The sequence below is a fragment of the Pimephales promelas genome, chromosome 12 (assembly GCF_988280905.1).
Source record: "Pimephales promelas chromosome 12, fPimPro1.hap1.1, whole genome shotgun sequence".
Classification (NCBI taxonomy): domain Eukaryota; kingdom Metazoa; phylum Chordata; class Actinopteri; order Cypriniformes; family Leuciscidae; genus Pimephales; species Pimephales promelas.
The window spans coordinates 24,620,049-24,638,719 of NC_142780.1; the positions used below are offsets into that span (position 1 = coordinate 24,620,049).

Genomic DNA, 18,671 nt, shown 5'->3' on the forward strand with positions numbered 1-18,671 from the left:
TCTATGGGAATTTAACATAGGGGGGCAATGACTTATGCACCCTGTATTTTAAGGAAAAACATTTATTTATTTATGATACATTATTCATTCACAAAGAAAATTTGTGTCCTTAAAGGTTGGAGTTTTCCTCATTTTTCTAATTAAGGCATTAAGATCAATACCCAAAAGATGATTTTTTATTCCTCTTTTTAGGAAACTTTAGCATGGGGGCAAACACTTATTCACACCACTGTATTTATTAAGGGTGACGGTAAGTTAGTTGTGTAAATTAAACATAAATTAATAAATTAAACTACATTTTGCTTTATATTTTTAGACAAGCTACTCAAATTACATAATTAGGCTAGTAAAACGAATTGTCAAGGTTGGTTAATTGGCATTCCCTAGTCTTTATTAACCAATGCAATGAGCTTACAAAAACAATGTGAATTTACACCACCAAATTTTTATTTAGAAGTCAAAATCTACAGAGTATGGAAGAGTAGTGATCATATTGTGGCTGTGAGATTGGTAGGCCGAGGCCCCATCCACTTCTCCCCTGGAACACAAAAAAGAGATAAAGATAGAAATTGGACGATGAACAGTATATCACATAAGATTTGAATATCCTGGGGTTATTTAGGAAATTAGTTTTAAAACATTACACAGCACAATAACTTCCAACAAAAATTGTATGGTAAAGTTTTTCTATGAATGCACATTTTGGCAAATTCTTCATTATTATGATTATCATTAATAGCTTTAGCAACCGATTAGCATATTTAACTGGTTAAAATCTGACACAAACACTTGATAAGGTCAATTATTTGTCAATATTTCTTTACTAGACTCAGTGAATTTCAAAAACACAGATGGATAATTCAAAATGCTGTTCATCATTTGCAGTCCGTTTTTCAAGGTCATTGTAGTGCTAAACAAAGCTGGAAAGTGACAGAATCACAGAATAATGAATAAAAAAGGATGAATAACAAACCATAGTTTGCTCATCTTGCAAGAGATAGCAGTTCTTTAAATAATTGTATTGTTTATTATTTTTTAATGTTAGTAGTTGGAGTAGCCTTTATAAAAATACAATTAAAATCATACGCGTGTTATTAAAAAAAGGCATCAAACAAGTTGTTGGTTAATGGGTTAATCAGTTAACCGTCTCCTTATAATTACCAATCAAATAAGCCATGAGCTCAAATCTGTCAGAACCAAAGAAGACCTCAGCCTTCCCATTCACATGACACACAATGAATGGAAGACCAAAGCACTGCAAAAATGGGGGGGAAATGTGCAAGGATGTTTTATAAAATTTACCACAAAAACATTTCGGTATGAAAGACAAAGGGTGAAAAGATGCACGTAAAAGCACTTACCTTAAACTCCAGTGCTTCCTTTGTGACACTCTTCAGCTTGTCTTTGATTGGCTGAGATTTGGCAAGGGTCAGAATTTCCTCCACCTCATTGGTTGAAAGACCTGCATTTAATCCCACCTGTGCAAAACAGAAAGACATCGGAGAATAATATAAATTACCAGACAATGATTTGTTTTATTGTCTTCACTAGCTCCATCATAGTGCTAAAATTTGTGAAATTTCCTCACATCTATTATTGTATAGAGCAGTGGTTCTCAAACCTTTCCTGGAGAACCTTTCCTCCCTCATTGCACCTGATTCAACTCAAGAGCTCATTAGTAGAGACTGCACGATATGGGTGTGTCAGATATAGGGAGACATAAAAAAATGTGCAGGGCTCCTGGTCCAGGACAGGTTTGAGAACCACTGGTATAGAATAATTACACTGTACCAGTGAGTTTTTTTTATTAATTTGATTTAATTTCTTAATCTTTGGTTGGCTATATGATACCTCAATCAATGAGGCAGGCTGGGTAATGTCCTGATGAGTGCACCACATTCTTTTCCACAGCTCTCTAGACACCCTTTCCAGCAAGTCTCCCTCTTTGTCCTGCTCTGCCACAGCGGTCACAAATCGCATCGGAACCAAAGAGTCTAAAATGTCAAGAGACAAGAATATATCTTGTTTTAGTTTATTTTTATTAATCCCCATTGGGCATTTAATTTGAGTTTACATGATGCCTCACATAAAACACTAAGCACATACATTCAAATACATAAAAACCCCATGATTTACTCATCCTCAAGCCAACCTAAGTGTATATGATTTTCTTCTTTTAGATTAATAAAATCAGAGATATATTACGAACTGTCCTGGCTCTTCCTTTATAATGGCAATGAATGGAGAATGAAATTTTGAAGTCCATAAAAGTGCATCCATCCATCATAGAAGTAATCAACACAGCTCCACGGGGTTAATAAAACCCGTCTGAAGCAAAGTGATGCGTTTGTGGAAGAAAAATATCCATATTTAAAACTTTTAAAACTAAAAGTTTCGTCAGCTTCCAGCAGACGACTTACGCCAAAAGAGTAACACCTGACGCGATGGATGTAGGAGTAAGCTTTGATGCCTTTCACGGTTCAAAAAAATAGGGCTGGGCAACAAACACAAGCTCCTCTTCTCTTATATCGAAATCCTCTGACATTTCTCTTTAAAAATTCTGGTTTTAGACTTCTAATGTATGATCAGTGTTTTGTTTTGCTCGATCCTCTGCACCTCTGTAAATATACGTTATGCATCAGGTCAGGGTTGCTCTTTCTCCGTAAATCGATACTTTTGCTCAAAATTTAGCATTAGCACTACTAGCACTTTTATTTCTTTATGAGAGAAAGAAAACAAGTAGCCTATGCCTTGTATACTGCATTATAAGTGGCTTGAATACCTGACTCATAAGGTTTTGAACTTTTAACCATAGGGACCTCAAAGTACTCAGACAGCAGCTTCAGATCTGAGGCCATGTACTGAATCTTATTTGGGATAAATCCAGGGGGCATGTTACCTAGAAAAATAATAATGATAATGATAACAATTGAAAAGAATGAGAAATCTATAAAAAAAATACAAAGTGTTACATACAGTTGACAAATGTATGTTACAAGTTCTACTTAAGCGGTTCGATTATTGCTCCCAGTTAATTTCATTTTATTTTTATAAAGTGATTAATTATAAAAAGAGATACATTTACAGGAAAATCTATTATGTCCTATTACCTGAGCCATGAATGACTCCTCCTAAATAAGCTGGTTTCAATTTGAGGTCGATGTTCCAAATGCTTCTATAACGAAACAGCACCTTAACACACACAATCAACACATCATCATACATTAAACATCTTGAGCAGATTAGATTTCAATTAACTATGTTAACCCCCCTATTATCCTTGGGGTCAATTTGACACCATTCCATGTTTATCATTTTATTATTATTATTTTAATTTTTTTTGCTTCAGATTTAATGACTTTTCCTAATTTAATGGGGACAACTCTGTAAACATGAAATGAATCTGCTAATATTTTTCAAAAGTCCTGTAGCATCGGTGTTCCTTGGGGTCAATTTGACCCCAGGCTCTTTTAGTTGTATCATAAAACAGAAGAAATATTAAAATTTTGCAAACTTTTGTTTTGAGTGTTTTATTGAGGTCACTAGAACATGTTATAATTTTAATTTATAATGTTCATCATAAATATTCAATATCATATTCAAAAAAAAATGTTTTAGGGCTCTAACCAAACATAACCATACCTGTAGTATTGCGAGAACCCTAGTAGTTCACATGACATGTGACAATTGTCATGAGAACTAATAATTCTTTCCTGTGCCATGGGGAGGAGAAAACATACATTTTTGCGAGAACTTTGATGTTTCCCGTGCTATGGAGCCCTCACATAAGTCATTTTTGCGAGATTGACCCCAAACATAACTCGTGTTACTAATAAATTGTTTTTCTTTCCAAATGTTATAGATTACAAAAATCTACTTAGAAATATTATAAAACAAATAAAACACCAAATATATTTATACTTTTCCAATTTAGGTCAATCAGTAATATTTTATGTTGATTTGTAAATTTGTCCATGGTGGTCGTGCAATGGGTATTCTGGATGTATAAGGGGTTAGGTGGGGATGGGTGGGGTGGTGGATGGATGTCAACTTAAAAGGTTTCTTAAGTAGTCAACAAAGACATTAATTAACTGAGACAAACCTTTGTAAAAAATAAATATATAATATTGTGGAGGTTTAAATTACTGGGGTCAAATTGACCTCAGTGGGTAAAAAATGTCATCAGATTTGAGGGTAACAGGAGGGTTAACAAAGAAATAATAAAAACATTATGCACCTCAAATGCCAGCCAGGAGTAAGGAGAGGCAACGTCATAGTATAACTTGACCACTTTTCCGGAACTGAACATCTGTCATGAATAAGCACATTATCACAAACATTAATTGGTTAGCATGTGGACAATTACATTTTCTGCTGGGGATGCTTGAGATTCTATAGAGCCTTCGCATATGATGAGAGGCTGCTCAACTAGAGAATGATGTGTTGTGGAAATTCTTTTAACGACACCTTAAACAACAGCTGAAGAACAAATGAAGATCTCGAAAGTTATACTGTAAGTGTTAGTATTTATTTCTTGCAAGAAAGGCAGTTCACACACAGACAGAGTCTGATATGAGAAGGGTAAATGTCTTCTTATTTTACAGCGTTTATATACCCAAAAGATCACCCTCCTAGATGTACCTTCTCCTCGTCTCATCTTTGGAATAAGGGCCCCGAGTTCTCTGTTTCCCTTATTTTCTAACACCCCTTATCTATGCATCTCCACAGTCAGCACATATGTCACTTAAGAAACAACACCTAACCAAACATGTCTTGCTCTTGATGCACTCAAAGATATCTAATGCTAAGAAAGACAGCCCATTCTGTCCTTTTGTACTGTCCTATTGACCTCTTTGCAAAGAAGATGATGATGCATCTTGCAACTTCACAAGCCACTCAAGCAGATCAAGAGATACAAAGAAAATACATTTTCTATTACAGATGTCATTAAAATTGTTGAAATAAAGTTGAAAGAGAACTTGAAGTCAATACGTGTGGGGAATAGGCATCATAGATCTATGAACCACCACAAGTTCTTTTTACAGCCATTAAATGTGTAGAAAAACTTCCTGGCATTGAGTTTGTGACATTTACACCTTATTCAGCGCATGTAGCGTGATCATGCTACACCGGTGCTTCATTAAAAGCATCAGTTACAAAAGCAGGCTATCGGTATCTCAAGTCCAGATCAGCAACTCTTTCTAAGTCCAGGCCAGCCCTACAAAAATCCTGACAGGAAAACTGAATCACAAAAATCTACTGTCAGACAGTTGGAGGGGCGTGGTTATGGATGCTAAGCAGATACCCAAACCGTCAAACCTACATCATCAGGGAAGGTCCTCCAATGCAGAGGGGACGGGAATTTTCCAATTTTGATTAAAGATCACGAAGCAAAAAAAAAAAAAAATGTTTCTTGTTGATTGACTTGCTGTTCACCACAAAATAAACAATTTAGGCAAACAAAGTAAGTAGGCTATGGTCAATTTTGAATTCATGGGGACTTTTATTATAATTATTGTTATAATTATTAAATGTCATTTTGATTTGTTTCTGGGTGCTAGGATCACCTACAGGATTTTGAAATTCTGTACCATGATGTTTTCTAAATTATTGTGATTTTTTTTAATAATCTATGATTGTATTATACAATTTGTATACATTGTTGTGATTGTGAGACTTGGTATCTGTAAGAAAGATTAATCAAATACTAGTTAATTAGCCTACTATAGTTTTAATATATAATACATTGTTGTGATTGATTGTGACCAGACTTGGTATCTGTAAGAAAGAATAATCAAATACTAGTTAATTACTATAATTTTAATATATAAAAACGGGTCGGACAATCTGGTTCCATCTGTTAAAATTAACTTATTGCGGTTCTGGACAGTGAGTGACCTTGCACATTAAAGGGTTAGTTCACCCAAAAATGAAAATTCTGTCAGTATTTACTCACCCTCATGTAGGGGGGGATTTTAACATGATTCTGGATCACAATAATGACTGTTGGCCTCCACGTGTTTCCTCTGCAGTAAATGCTAATTTAACTTTATTTATGCAAAAATTTAATTTGGTTGATGTATGGAGATTTAACAATCCTAACATAAATGCTTTTACTTGGAGTAATAGAAGTGCCACCAGACGTTCACGATTGGACTATTGGTTAGTTTCTGATCATTTGAATATTGACAAAATCTCAGTTAATATCATAACAACCCCATTAACAGATCATAATGCTGTCTACATATCTATCCCATTACAATCTGCCCCTTCCTCAAGATGTAGGAATGCCTACTGGAAATTAAACAGTTCGCTTCTAAAACGCGATGAGGTTAAATCAGACATTAAGAAACTAATATTGAAATTCTGGAATAAAGCAAAGTCCGAGGGTGCTTTTGGTAGCAATTGGGAACTTCTGAAATTTAAAGCTGGCCAATATTTTAGGAATTATGGTAGTATGTTATCTAAAAATCGTAAATTGGAGGAAGAAAGAGTGATCTCTAATATATTTACCTTTTACCAGAAGGATCCTGCAGATATTTCTGAAGAGGAACGGTTATCCTTAATTTCGGAACAACTTAAATTAAATGAGATTTACTCCAACAAAGCAAAAGGTGCCTTTATAAGGTCAAGAAAAAGGTGGATTGAAGAAGGGGAGCAGAACTCTGCCTATTTTTTCGGCTTAGAAAGATATCATGGGAAACTTAATTTAATCCAGCAACTTAATATTAATAATACTGTAACTGATAATCCAAAAAGTATAGCTGTTTTCTGCGCGGAATTCTATAGAAATCTATACAAATCCAAATATTGCCATCAATCATCCACTACTTTCTTGAACTCTCTGATCGTCACTCCAATCTCTCAAGATGATAGGAAACTCTGTGATGACCCTATAACTTTGAAGGAAATTACTTTTGCAATTGAACATTGTAAACATAACAAATCTCCTGGAGTTGATGGCCTGTCTGCAGAATTTTATCAGGCTTTTACACAAGACTTAGCGCCCTTTCTGCTTGAAGTAATATTAGAAAGTATTGAAAAAGGTTTTTTACCCCCCTCACTGACCCAAGGCTTAATTACGTTAATCCCCAAACCTAAAAAGGATCCACTGTTTATAGACAATTGGCGACCTATCTCTTTACTCAACACCGACTACAAAATTTTTGCCTCAATTATTGCAAAACGTTTAAAAAATGTTTTAGACCCTATTATTGACGAAATCCAATCAGGTTTCATGAGAAATAGACACATCTCAAATAATATTCGGCTTGTCTTAGATATAATTGATTATTCATTTTTATGTCCTGATGAGAGCTTTATCTTTTTCTTAGACTTTTATAAAGCCTTTGACACAGTAGAGCATAATTTTATATTTAAAACCCTTGAGAAATTTGGTTTTGGGAATTTTTTTTGTAATGCTGTTAGAACATTGTACTGCAAAGGCAATAGCTCTATCAAATTAAAAAGTGGGACATCACCGAGATTTGAGCTGCAGAGAGGCATCCGACAGGGCTGCCCTGCCTCCCCTTATCTATTCATTTTGTGTACTCAACTTCTTTCCACCCATATTAAAAATAGTGCTTTAAAAGGAATTTCAATTGCAGATAGAGAAGTTATTCTCTCCCAACTTGCAGATGATACTACATTATTTTTTAAAAAAAATGCCAGCCAAGTACCAATCGCTATCAAAACAATAGAGTTATTTTCAGCAGCTTCTGGACTTTGCTTAAATCTGAAGAAGTGTGAACTTTTTTCCCTTAAAGAAAGCGATACCTCCCAGATTTGTAGCATACCGATCAAAGATAAGATCACTTATCTAGGTATTACTATAATGAAAAATGAGGAGGATAGATGCTCTGTAAACTTTAATTCAATTAGTGATAAGACAAAGAAAAAGTTAAATCAGTGGCTGCAGAGGGATTTATCCTTGAAAGGACGAGTTTTGTTGACAAAGGCAGAAGGTTTATCCCGTCTTACGTATGCAGCTATCCCCTTATTTGTCAACAAAAAGCTTTGTAATTCAATTGATAAGTGTCTTTTCAATTTTATTTGGAAAAACAAGACTCATTATGTGAAAAAATCTGTTATTATGAATACTTTTGAACGTGGTGGTCTAAACTTTCTTGATTTTACAACCCTCAATTATACTTTTAAAATAAATTGGATAAAGCATTTTCTTAAAAATCCTACATCTACCTGGAATTTTATTCCTAATTATATTTTTTCTAAGGTTGGTGGTCTAGAATTTTTACTTTTTAATGTGATTATAAAATAGAAAAAATTCCCCTAATTTTATTTCATAAACAAATGCTCTTAGCATGGTCATTAATCTACAAACATAATTTCTCCCCACATAGGTGCTTCATCTGGAATAATCAGCTTATTAAATTAAAAAATAAATCCTTATTTTATAAAACTTGGTTTAATAATAACATTTTTCTAGTATCCCAACTATTAAATGATAATGGTTTATTGCTAAATTATTCTGAATTCCTTCGCATTTTTGGCATTCCGATCACCCCAAGAGAGTTCGCAATTGTTATGGATGCCATCCCTTCTGGTATCTTAACTCTCTTAAAAAGGTCTGGAAAACCTGTTTGCCTACCAGCTTTGGACCCAAAGTTAACCTCAGTTGGTAATATTTGTTTCGCAATCACAACGAGGAATAATAATAGGAATATTCGCTCTTTATTCGAGAGAGATGTCACATGCATCCCTAACGTTGTTCCCTATTGGTCTAACTTTGCTGATAACCTGAATTGGGGGATTATTTGGACCCTTCCTTACAAATACCTCCTTACGAATAAAGTAAGAGAAATCACTTTCAAAATGATACATAGGTATTATCCTGCTAAGCAATATCTTCTAAGGTTTAAGCTTGACATTTGTGTTGACTGCTCTTTATGTGGTCTAGTCCCTGAAACAATGGTACACCTGTTCTGGCAATGTCCCTACACCATCAGTTTCTGGAAAGATCTGTCTCGATATATTTCTATTAAACTCATTGCTGATTTTTCTTTGTTATGGAGGGATGTGCTGTTTGGTCTCCATGCTGACAAAGGTAAAAAACAAAAAGTAATATACTTAATTAATCTATTGATAATTTTAGGGAAATATCATATTCACAAAGCCAAATTTAGTAATTCAAAACCTTCCTTTATTGTTTTTGGTAGGGAGACGGAACAGTATATCAAATCCATTTATGATTCACAAAATAAGAAGGCTGCTAAAACCATTCAGTTATGCTCTATCTTTAATGTATTTATTTGAAGCTTCCCCTGGCTCTGTTTTTGTTTAATATTGTGTTTTCTGTATTAATGACTTTATTTGTGTCTTACTGTTTGTATTGTTAAAATTTAATAAAAAAAAAATATATAAAAAAATAAAAAAATCCTCGACTCCTCACGGTGCAATTAGAGAATTGAGATGTCCTTCAAGATGCCTGAGCTCGATCGGTTTCCGGGTCATAGGAGGGAGGACGGAGGAGCGAGGAGACGAGGAGGGATATTGAGAAGCACCCATAGAGTGCCGAAGTAATGACGTCACTTTGTAGGACAACTCGGAAGCTAGCGGCGCATGGGTTCCCTCGGTCGAAAAGCAATGCATTTTCCCCATAGACTTTTGGAAAATCGCAAAAAAAAAAAAAAAATAAGATCTGTGTTCAACAAAGAGTTGTGACCCTTACACATTTTGTCTAGCAAGATAATCTTTACAAGTTAATCCAAAATGTTTACAAGAAGACACAATAAAGTTTAAAAAACCACAAGCAGGTTATAACTGTGTTCTTCTATGCCATAGATCAAAACGTGAAAATATTTAGAGGCTTTGTTCACCACAGACCTTATTTCAGGCGATTTAGCAAAAACCAATTCAAAAATCCCATAGGCTTTAGAACGAGGGAACCGTATTGCTAAAAAGCTAACTCACTTCCGCGTTTTGGCCTACAGAGTGACGTCGTAACTTCGGCACTCGTGCAAGAAGGCGGGATTCTACAGAGTCAGAACGGTCAACGCTTTGAAAAAAAACATCCGTCACAGACACAGATACTAGGGTCGCAGAGACCTGGACATTTTAGGCTATATGAAACATTTTTTAGGCAAAAAAGAAGACAGATGAGAGATGATTACCTAATATGGTAAGAGTTATTTTCTGTGTTCTGCTCCGATTATTTCCTTTTTCCGTTAGGTTAATAATATTCAAAGACAACAGTGCACTGTGTTAGGCTACGCTCTTCGGATTTAATAGCAGTATCTATTAAGTCACCGGCATGCACTAATAATCTCCACATCCACCCCAGCCCGTTTACCTTCAGGAGAAGTACCGTGACTGTAGGCCTACTGTCCTCGATTAAGTCAGTCAGACCCGGGGAGCTTGCGAGTGGAAGCGGGATCGAGCGGGATTCTTTATTGGTGTCGATTTTCAGTCTCTTTTTAATTATAGGACGTACGCATCTGTCAATCATCTCCGCTTGCAATTTGGGGAATGAACCCAGCGCTATGATTGGTCGAACTCTTCTCTTGCTGTTGCTTGATTTGAGGACTGCGCGTGCAAATAGGCGTCACCAGGTTTATGCGTAGTTTAGAGCAGTGTTTCCCAACCCTGTTCCTGGCGGCACACCAACACTGCGGCGTGTATTTTTTGTCTCCCTTATCAAACACGCCTGATTTAACTCATCAGCTCATAATCAGATGGGCTAATGAGCTGATGAGCTGAATCAGGTGTGTTTTAGATTAGGGAGACAGAAAACACGCAGTGTTGGTGTGCCGCCAGGAACAGGGTTGGGAAACACTGGTAAAGTGACAAATCGTACCAGCGTACATTGAGGTCAAAATGCGTGCCCACTACGCAAAATGCGTACATGTTGGCAGGTATGACAATTTATTGTAAAAAAAAATATTATATTATATTCTGAACTGCTGAAACGAGTGGTCAGGAATAGAGTGGTGCAGGGATGACGTAGTGTTCAGGAATAGATGCAGGGATGACGTAGTGGTCAGTAATAGAGTGGTGCATATTAGAGTGGTGCAAATATTTTTTGTAGGACAAACTGTCAATTACAGTCAATACTGAAGTCTTACAGGTATATAATAAATCATAATAAATATAACATTATACAATTTTTGCAGGACAAGTATGTGGATCAACCTACAGGACACAATCAAGAATTTACCCATAGGAATTTCATTTTGTCATGCAGAATTCCTTTATCAGCTGTTTAAAGACAACACCAATGCAAATGATGCAAATTCCAGGTTGGTATGTTTCGACCCGTTCCCTTGGCTAAAAAACAAATCCAACTGATATAAATTCCAGGTTGGTACGACTCGACCTGTTCCCTTGGCTAAATCCTAATCCAACTGATACAAATTCCAGGTTGGTACGGTTCGACCCGTTCCCTTGGCTAAAATCCTAATCCAACTGATATAAATTCCAGGTTGGTACGTTTTGACCCATTCCCTTGGCTAAAATACAAATCGCATGCTAGCATGCTGCTTGTACTATTTCTGTCATATATTTATATGTAAGAAATAAGAGTACTATGCAAGTGTGCAGTTTTCAATTGGAATAAATAGAGTACTATGCTAGTGTGCAGTTTTAAATTAAGTAAAACTGAAACACAATGAAGTTAAGCTTAGTAGATTCAGGCAGATTCAAAGGTATACCACATAAGTATTGCAAAGAAAGAGAGCTGCTGCCGCAAAATGATCATTATTGATCCTTTTTGCATTTAAATACAGCTTCATTGTTTGTGATACTTTTATTTTATTGATTTATTTTTGCAAATATATGTCGCATGATTTTGTCTTGACCTGAAAACATTGACCATCTGCAGATTTTTTAACAAAAAATTTAATGACTTTTAAGACCTTTTTAAGTCCTCTAAAAGGCAAATTTAAGACTTTACATGACAAAAAAAAAAAAAAAAAAAAAAGAGGAAAATGTTCAGCAGTGTTAATTTTGGCAGCCTAGTTTTAGTTGACAAAGTCATTGCATTTTTTGTCAACTTTTAGTCATTACTTTTAGTCAAACTTCACTTACCGACATTCATTTTGGTGGCTATTTTATATGTAGTCTTTAGACAAAAAATTACATTATAATTTTTCACTTTAGGCCAATTCAATTAAGCTTATAGAGACATTTGAATCAAGGTAACAGGCTGTATTGACATTGCACTTTTTAGCAGTAGCACTTGTGCAATTCTACATATCCCTGTGTTCTCCATTTTTTTTTTAAATACCGTAACCCCTCTTGCACTTAGACTGCAGTCACACCTTTTCCATTTACGGACAATATCTGCCCCTTTTAATCGATTTTTTCCAGGTAATTTTATTTACCTTTATAAATAATTTAATAAAATAAATAATGTTTTAAATAAAACAATGTTCAATAAATATCCAATGATGGTAAAAACGAGGTGATACTTTTAAATATTAAATTAAAGTCACCAGTAGGTGGCGGTAAGTCACTGTCTTTATGACTGAGTCATCCGTCATCGAGTCATTCATTCATTCATTAGTAACAAACATGTTAACAAAGCACGTGGCTGTATTTATGAACGGGTCATTGAATCTCACGAATTCGAATCACCGCTGTGTGCTGCAGTTCTGCAGTGGCTTTCGTTGCAAAACAGCAATAATATGCAATAATATGATCAACATTAAAAACACTGCTGGATATCAGCCTGCATTGATCGCAGAATTAGTCGCACAAACAGCTCGTGATATAAAGACCAACTGAAAGTAGATAATCTCAAATGAAGATCACTGAACTCCAGCTACTTTTCTGTGTTTTCAGATCATCCGCGCTTCTTCAGCAGTGTAGGGCGCGCGAGCATGGTTGCCAGCTACTATTGACAAGACCGGGTAGAAAACGTGTTCTTTTAACAGAAAAGCTCTCTCTGACTGGGTATTTAATTATTTAAATCTGGCAACCAAGCATGAACGCTCGTCTTTTTAAAAAAAAAAAAAAAAAGATGACGAGTCGGAAAAGGAATTTCCTCCTAATCAGAAATTTCATATTTTAAGACATTTTCAGGCCTTAAAAAGTGTAAGCATTATGAATAAGATACTATGCATTAAAAAAGTTATTACATATTAAATATTTGCTGTGATTTTGATAGTTGCTTGATATGAAATTTGAGGGTGTCCTTGAATCTGATGTTCATAAGAGTTGAGAACCATGGCTGATGTGCTGCGACTTTTTACCAGCTGCATTTGGTTATGGTGTTTATACTTGAAAACTGGAAAATTGTATTTAAATGCATGTCATCAACTTTCCCTTAGCTAGCGTTAGTGACCCTTTCTCCCTCTTCGCTTTCTTCTTCTGATTCTGTTTAATAGCGGTTGTCAGACTAGTTTATTGTGCTTTTCTGCCACCTACTAGCCTGGAGTTAGTTAGTATCAACAATGTTCGATAGTATATTACCCATTTTAACTGAAATACAGCTTTGCCATCACAGGAATAAATTACATTTTAAAATAGAAAACATTCATTTTAACTTATAATAACATTTCACATTGTTACTGTTTTAACTGTAATTTTGATCAAATAAATGCAGCCTTGATAAGCATGTAGACATAAATCTTATTTCTGTCTCCATGGCTTTCCTTTATTATTTTGTGTGTTTACATTTGCTGATGAATAAAAAAAGTGAATTTACATCAAATTAAATGTTTATTTAGAAGTTGTTGAAATATGTATGGAGGAGTAGAGATCACATTTTGGCTGTGGGTTTGAGAGGCTGAGGCCCCATCCACTTCTCCCCTGGATCACAAAAAGAAAGAAAGTGATTTGACAAAAATGTAATATCCCAAGATTACTTCAGAATTTATGGTTTACATGATAAAGTGCAATAAACCACCAAGTAAACTGGGTAAGATAAATATAACCATTATCCTATCTAATAAAAGAAGTAGAAATCCAAAGTTACCGATGCAATGAGCCATGAGCTCAAATCTGTCCGAGCCAAAGAAGACCTCAGCCTTTCCATTCACATGACACACAATGCACGGAAAACCAAAACACTGCAAAAACAGAAGGGAAAATCACTGCAAGAAACATTTTAGTTAGAAAGACAAAGGGTCCAAAGACACAAGTAAAAGCCACTGACTCTATGCTCCAGTGCTTCCTGTGTGGCACTCTTCAGCTTGTCTTTGATTGGCTGAGATTTGGCAAGGGTCAGAATTTCCTCCACCTCATTGGCTGAGAGACCTGCATTTAATCCCGCCTGTGCAAAACAGAAAGACAAGACATTAGTGAACACACTGAAGTCAAAGTCAGAGGTGAAGTACAATGGATGATATCAAATGGTTAAATGTATATAGTTTTATGAAGTAATAGAAGATTAACATGTCAATTTACTAACTGAAAATTGGCATTCAGATCTGCCTCCATTAAGTTATCAATGCCCAACTTCCTAAAATCCAATCAATTACTGGTACCAAAAGACAAAATCAAATCACGGCCTACATTCTGATATACATACAGTAATTGGGTAGAAAAGTCTATCCCAACTTCCGTTTCATGCAGACTTTAAAAAGTGCTAATCTAGGGTATTTGATACCTCAATGAATGAGGCAGGCTGGGTAATGTCCTGATCAGTGCTCCAAATTCTTTTCCACAGCTCTCTGGACACCTTCTCCACCAGCACGTCTCCCTCTTTGTTCTTTTCTGCTACAGCTGTCACAAAACGCATCGCATTCAAAGAACCTACATGGAAAGATAGAGGACAAGAAAAAATAAAGAGACTTTGACAGAAAGGATTTACCTAAAAACACAAGATTTTTTAGATTGTAAAATAAATCCGACCTTAAGTAAGCAAAAAATACTTTAGAAACAATCCAACATCCTTTTTTTCTATGAGACAAAGAAATCTACAAGTATGGCTTGCACTGTATATGTAGTCATCAGTGTCATCGTAAATAAACAGCAATTTGAATACCTTTCTCAAACATCACCTCAACAGGATTTGAAGGTTGATTCAAAGGGAGCACAAAGTACTCAGACAGCCGTTTCAGATCGGTGTTCATGTAATAAAACTTATTAGGGATCATTGCAGGGGGGCGGTTACCTAGAAATAGAAGAAACTTGATCATCTATTATCTTGTCATCTATAAAAGTACATCACATACGTCCATCAACATTCATTTAGAAAAATATACATCATAATATGTTTGAAAGAGGACATATCATGAGAATCTGACTTTTTCCATGTTGAAGTGCTATAATCGGGTCCCCAGTGCATCTACAACCCAGAAAATGTGAAAAGTGACAACACAGTAACTTTGATATGGTAAGCCTTTCTCTTCAAGTTCAAGCATGTCAAAAAATAAGCCGATCAGATTTCTCTCCCCATCTGACGTAGGAAGGGTATCTTGTTATAATATTACCGCCCCTTAATCTGCACGTTTCCACCCACAGCACCGTCATTTGGTTTTCACAAGTGACAACAGTAGTGTAAAAGTTTGAGCGAAGCATTTCTCGCTCAGGTTTAGCATCACAAATGTATTAAATATTTAATGTAGGTTCAAGTACAATAGTATATAAACTGAGAAAGTCTAGTAGACTGAATTTAGCATTTAAGGTATAAATGAGAAAGAGATTCTGCCAGTTCTGGTCTCTCTATTGTAAGTTAAATGAATCAGATTACTGAGAATCTTTATCTTTAATGGTTTTGGGAGCCCCTGGCTCAGTTTGAATAGTTATGCTGATTGGATTAGGATTGGTATCACTCTCAGTCAAACCTGTATACTTCTTTTACATGCTTTGTTTCTGAGTGTCTCCACCTCTATGTAACCCCTCCTCATTGTAAGGTATTTGAACACAAGGTATTTTGCCTTTAGTCAGACTTGGGTAAGATTTTAGGGCGAAGCAGACTTGAGAATACTACAGCGATGCAACAGCAATTAAGAACCCTGCTTAAAAGATATACACCCATATCTTCTGGTCTTCGCTTCTAAGTTTTCAAACACTTTAGAAGAAAAAAAGTTCACAACATCCTTGTGGTATTTTGACCAAACAATGTCCCAGCTGTCTTGAGTAAACTTGTGTAAAAGTTAAATATGAATGTCCGCAAATCCATAAAACTACATAAATGTATCCACTAACCATTGAGAAACATCTAGGTGCATTCTAAAGGTTGCAACCTTTCCCTGAGTTATTGCCTAAGTGTTTTGTTATTGCCTGAGTATCTATCTTCTTTAAAATGTCTTCTAAAGGGAGGCCGGGAGCAGCAGTAGCATTTAAAAGAGAACTCCGGTGCAAAATGAGCCGCTTATTAAACTGTCTGTACACTTACAAAGTTAGTTCTCAATGCTTCATTTTGCATGTAGGGATCCTCATTATTACTTACTCATACATTACTGTGGGGCTATTTTGAGCCTTGTTAGTGGTATTAACTAGTGATTTCTTTTTACTTACTAAATGCCCCCATACACTAGCGTTATACGCTAAACAGTTTTTAGAGATAAAAATCTTTACATTTGATTATCATGAAAACAAATCTCAGAGAACGGTCGACTAGATACCAATGTGTTATTAGACCAAAAGTTCATTTTGCACCGGAGTTCTCCTTTAAAGGGACAGACAAAAACTGCGCTTTTTTGTTCACAACCAAAAAGGGGCAAATTTGACACGCTATAATAAATTATCTGGGGTTGTTCTGGTGACACCATAGATTTATATTACATCTTGTGAAAAGGGACATAAAGCGTCACCTTTAAAACTATATAAAACTTTAACTGAATCTAATTGTTTTTAATGGCTCTTTGGTTGCGAAAAATTTGCCCAAATGATCACAGGTAGGTGACGGTAAAGTTCTCATGAGAGTATGAAGGTTAATGTGACGTGTTGTGGTAAAAAGTTGTCTTCTCTTTACTAAAAGTCACCAAATCACAAAGTTCCAGATGCCAAAACTTTTGTCGAGACAACAAAGCTGAGATGCCTGCACTCAGAACATCTGACAATCTCACTCGTAGCCCATCTTCCTTCGCCTGCCCCAATTAATTTCCTATCTTTCTGGCTTCTTTTTAATTGTGGCGTGCCACCAGCTGGTCTGTTTTTAAAAAGAAACATTAATCAAGAGAACATTGAAAGCCATGCAAATCAAAAGATCAGTTTATTATCATTGTCCAGGACAGGTGCAAGTTTGTACTCTGACCCATAGTTGTGGTTCATAGTGACTGAATCCAAAAGCCTCCTGGTTGTAATTACATAGTACCCAGACTTTTCTAAAAACATATCTTAATGTTTAATAAAACTACTCTATACATGTTTTATACTTTTTATATTTGTTATTTTTAAATGCTGTGTCTTGTTATATTTTTAGCTGAATGCTTCAATGCCAAGGTAAATTCTTTGTATGTGCAAGCACACTTGGCAATAAAGCTCTTTCTGGTCATGATTTTTTGTATATTTTGTGATTGTGGATATGTTATTTCTTTATTAGCCTACCTGAGCCTTGCATGACTCCCCCTAAAAATGCCGGTTTAAATTTGAGTTCGATGTTCCAAACATTTCTATAGCGGCACAGCACCTTAACACACACAATAATACAAACATGAAAACATATGAAAACAAGCCGCGTGGATTTCAATTAACGAACGTTGGGTGAAAACATCATGTAACGTTACCTCAAATGCCAGCCAGGAATACGGAGAAACGACATCATAAAACAACTCGACGACTTTTCTGGGACTGGACATCTGTAACGAAGAAGGATATTGCATCACATACACTAAAAAGTATTAGTACAAAAGTCATTTACATGCATGCGTAGTTCATTACCCTTGGCGTCAGACTCACTGCTGTACTTGAAAATAAACTGTCAAAGTTCAACACAAACAAATAATAACGTTAACGTTAGACCCACTGTGTATAGCAGAATACCGCTCTTTTGCTGCTACAGTCTAGCAACTATTGTTTAAATTCTACAACAAATTGTATTTGTATAAATTGTGAAGGTCATTCAGTCTTGTGTTGGGGTAATGTTGGGCGATTTCGCTTTTAATACTGGTTCATGAAGCTTCGAAACATTTTTGAATCTTATGTTTCGAATCAGTGGTTCGGAGTTTGAATCAAACAAAGAATCAAATTAACTCATGAAATCGCATGATTTATGAGTTTACAGAGATCACCCCAGCGGTAAACCATTGAACAAGTGTGATCTGATCTCTGATCAGATGTATTCATTTGTTCACGTTAAACATTAGTATAATTAAAAGGTAGTACTACTAGTTAGTCTCTTATTGGCATGTGATTAGTTGAGCAATCCATGATGCAACAAACAAAACAACGCCTTGAAAATTGATAAAAGACACTTGATATTTAATCTTATTAGATGGTTAGTTCGTTGCATTTGATAGATTTTTTTTTTACATTTCCACTATTCTGACCAGCAGGGTTGACCAACACCGACCAACACTAGCGTGTTGTTTCGAACGCTTCGAAATAGTGAATCATTTTGTGAAGCAATTGGTTCACTTGATTCGAAGCTTTTAAAGCTTCGTTTATCCCATGACATCTTACGAGTCGTGAGCAGCACGTAAATTTCAGAATTTATTTAGATTTTTTTTTTAGACTTGCTGAAGTAAAAAGTAAATGCAATAAAAATAACTGGCTTCTGCCTTCTGATTAAAAAAACTAATCACCAGTTTTTTTCCACGATAAAG

General features: G+C 35.5%; 2 protein-coding genes across 6 annotated transcripts; both read right to left on the reverse strand.

Moving 5' to 3' along the window:
• Window positions 1-425: 425 nt before the first annotated feature.
• On the reverse strand, window positions 426-10,554 carry LOC120484752 (glutathione S-transferase kappa 1). 4 transcript variants are annotated; one of them, XM_089117800.1, is made up of 8 exons: window positions 10,310-10,552; window positions 4,238-4,309; window positions 3,111-3,192; window positions 2,783-2,899; window positions 1,852-1,994; window positions 1,362-1,478; window positions 1,162-1,255; window positions 426-538 (listed from the first exon to the last, which is right to left on the reverse strand). In XM_089117800.1, exons 1-8 carry the CDS (start codon window positions 10,463-10,465, stop codon window positions 489-491), a joined length of 831 nt encoding a protein of 276 aa, XP_088973926.1. In that variant the 5' UTR covers window positions 10,466-10,552; the 3' UTR covers window positions 426-488. The 4 variants fall into 4 exon arrangements, with proteins under 4 accessions (XP_088973926.1, XP_088973928.1, XP_088973927.1 ...); XM_089117802.1 differs by having other exon boundaries at window positions 3,111-3,175; window positions 10,310-10,443; XM_089117801.1 differs by lacking the exon at window positions 2,783-2,899 and having other exon boundaries at window positions 10,310-10,554.
• Window positions 10,555-13,658: 3,104 nt separating this feature from the next.
• LOC120484754 (glutathione S-transferase kappa 1) lies at window positions 13,659-18,028 on the reverse strand. Of its 2 annotated transcripts, none has more exons than XM_039680176.2 (8): window positions 17,806-18,028; window positions 17,634-17,705; window positions 17,455-17,536; window positions 14,945-15,073; window positions 14,567-14,712; window positions 14,114-14,230; window positions 13,934-14,027; window positions 13,659-13,767 (listed from the first exon to the last, which is right to left on the reverse strand). In XM_039680176.2, exons 2-8 carry the CDS (start codon window positions 17,703-17,705, stop codon window positions 13,718-13,720), a joined length of 690 nt encoding a protein of 229 aa, XP_039536110.1. In that variant the 5' UTR covers window positions 17,806-18,028; the 3' UTR covers window positions 13,659-13,717. The 2 variants fall into 2 exon arrangements, with proteins under 2 accessions (XP_039536110.1, XP_039536109.1); XM_039680175.2 differs by having other exon boundaries at window positions 17,788-18,027.
• Between the last annotated feature and the right edge of the window lie 643 nt (window positions 18,029-18,671).

Excerpts from the sequence above, each read along its gene's own strand:
- LOC120484754 (XM_039680176.2), bottom strand. The coding sequence starts at position 17,705 with ATGTCCAGTCCCAGAAAAGTCGTCGAGTTGTTTTATGATGTCGTTTCT. Across the intron at positions 17,537-17,633 it reads ATTCCTGGCTGGCATTTGAG|GTGCTGTGCCGCTATAGAAA; the intron begins GTAACGTTACAT and ends GTGTGTGTTAAG. Across the intron at positions 14,231-14,566 it reads AGCCTGCCTCATTCATTGAG|GCGGGATTAAATGCAGGTCT; the intron begins GTATCAAATACC and ends TGTTTTGCACAG.
- LOC120484752 (XM_089117800.1), bottom strand. The coding sequence starts at position 10,465 with ATGATTGACAGATGCGTACGTCCTATAATTAAAAAGAGACTGAAAATC. Across the intron at positions 1,995-2,782 it reads TTCAAAACCTTATGAGTCAG|ACTCTTTGGTTCCGATGCGA; the intron begins GTATTCAAGCCA and ends TTGACATTTTAG. Across the intron at positions 1,256-1,361 it reads AGGAAGCACTGGAGTTTAAG|TGCTTTGGTCTTCCATTCAT; the intron begins GTAAGTGCTTTT and ends CCATTTTTGCAG.